This window comes from Austrofundulus limnaeus, unplaced genomic scaffold (assembly GCF_001266775.1).
Source record: "Austrofundulus limnaeus strain Quisiro unplaced genomic scaffold, Austrofundulus_limnaeus-1.0 Scaffold14821, whole genome shotgun sequence".
Lineage (NCBI taxonomy): Eukaryota > Metazoa > Chordata > Actinopteri > Cyprinodontiformes > Rivulidae > Austrofundulus > Austrofundulus limnaeus.
In genome coordinates, this window is record NW_013967223.1 from 1 (window position 1) to 387 (window position 387).

General features: G+C 39.8%; 1 protein-coding gene across 1 annotated transcript; it reads right to left on the reverse strand.

The window, feature by feature from the left end:
- Positions 1-5: 5 nt before the first annotated feature.
- LOC106512806 (gastrula zinc finger protein XlCGF8.2DB-like) lies at positions 6-383 on the reverse strand (the record flags this gene model as incomplete). Its single annotated transcript, XM_014001338.1, has 1 exon — positions 6-383. A coding segment is annotated over one exon (378 nt), but the record flags the coding sequence as incomplete, so codon positions are not given.
- Positions 384-387: the final 4 nt, after the last annotated feature.

Consider the following 387-nt stretch of genomic DNA (forward strand, 5'->3'; position numbering starts at 1 on the left):
AAACTTTTTCCACAGGTCTGACAAGAGAAGGGTTTCTCACCTGTGTGACAACTCATGTGGGATTTTAAACAGGTTTTAAGGAAAAAACTTTTTCCACAGGTCTGACAAGAGAAGGGTTTCTCACCTGTGTGACAACTCATGTGGGATTTTAAACAGGTTTTAAGGAAAAAACTTTTTCCACAGGTCTGACAAGAGAAGGGTTTCTCACCTGTGTGAGTTCTCATGTGGGATTTTAAACTATTTTTATGAATAAAACTTTTTCCACAGGTCTGACAGGAGAAGGGCTTCTCTCCTGTGTGAGTTTTCATGTGAGTGACTAAATTGCTTTTTTGGCTAAAACTTTTTCCACAGGTCTGACAGGAGAAGGGCTTCTCACCTGTGTGATTT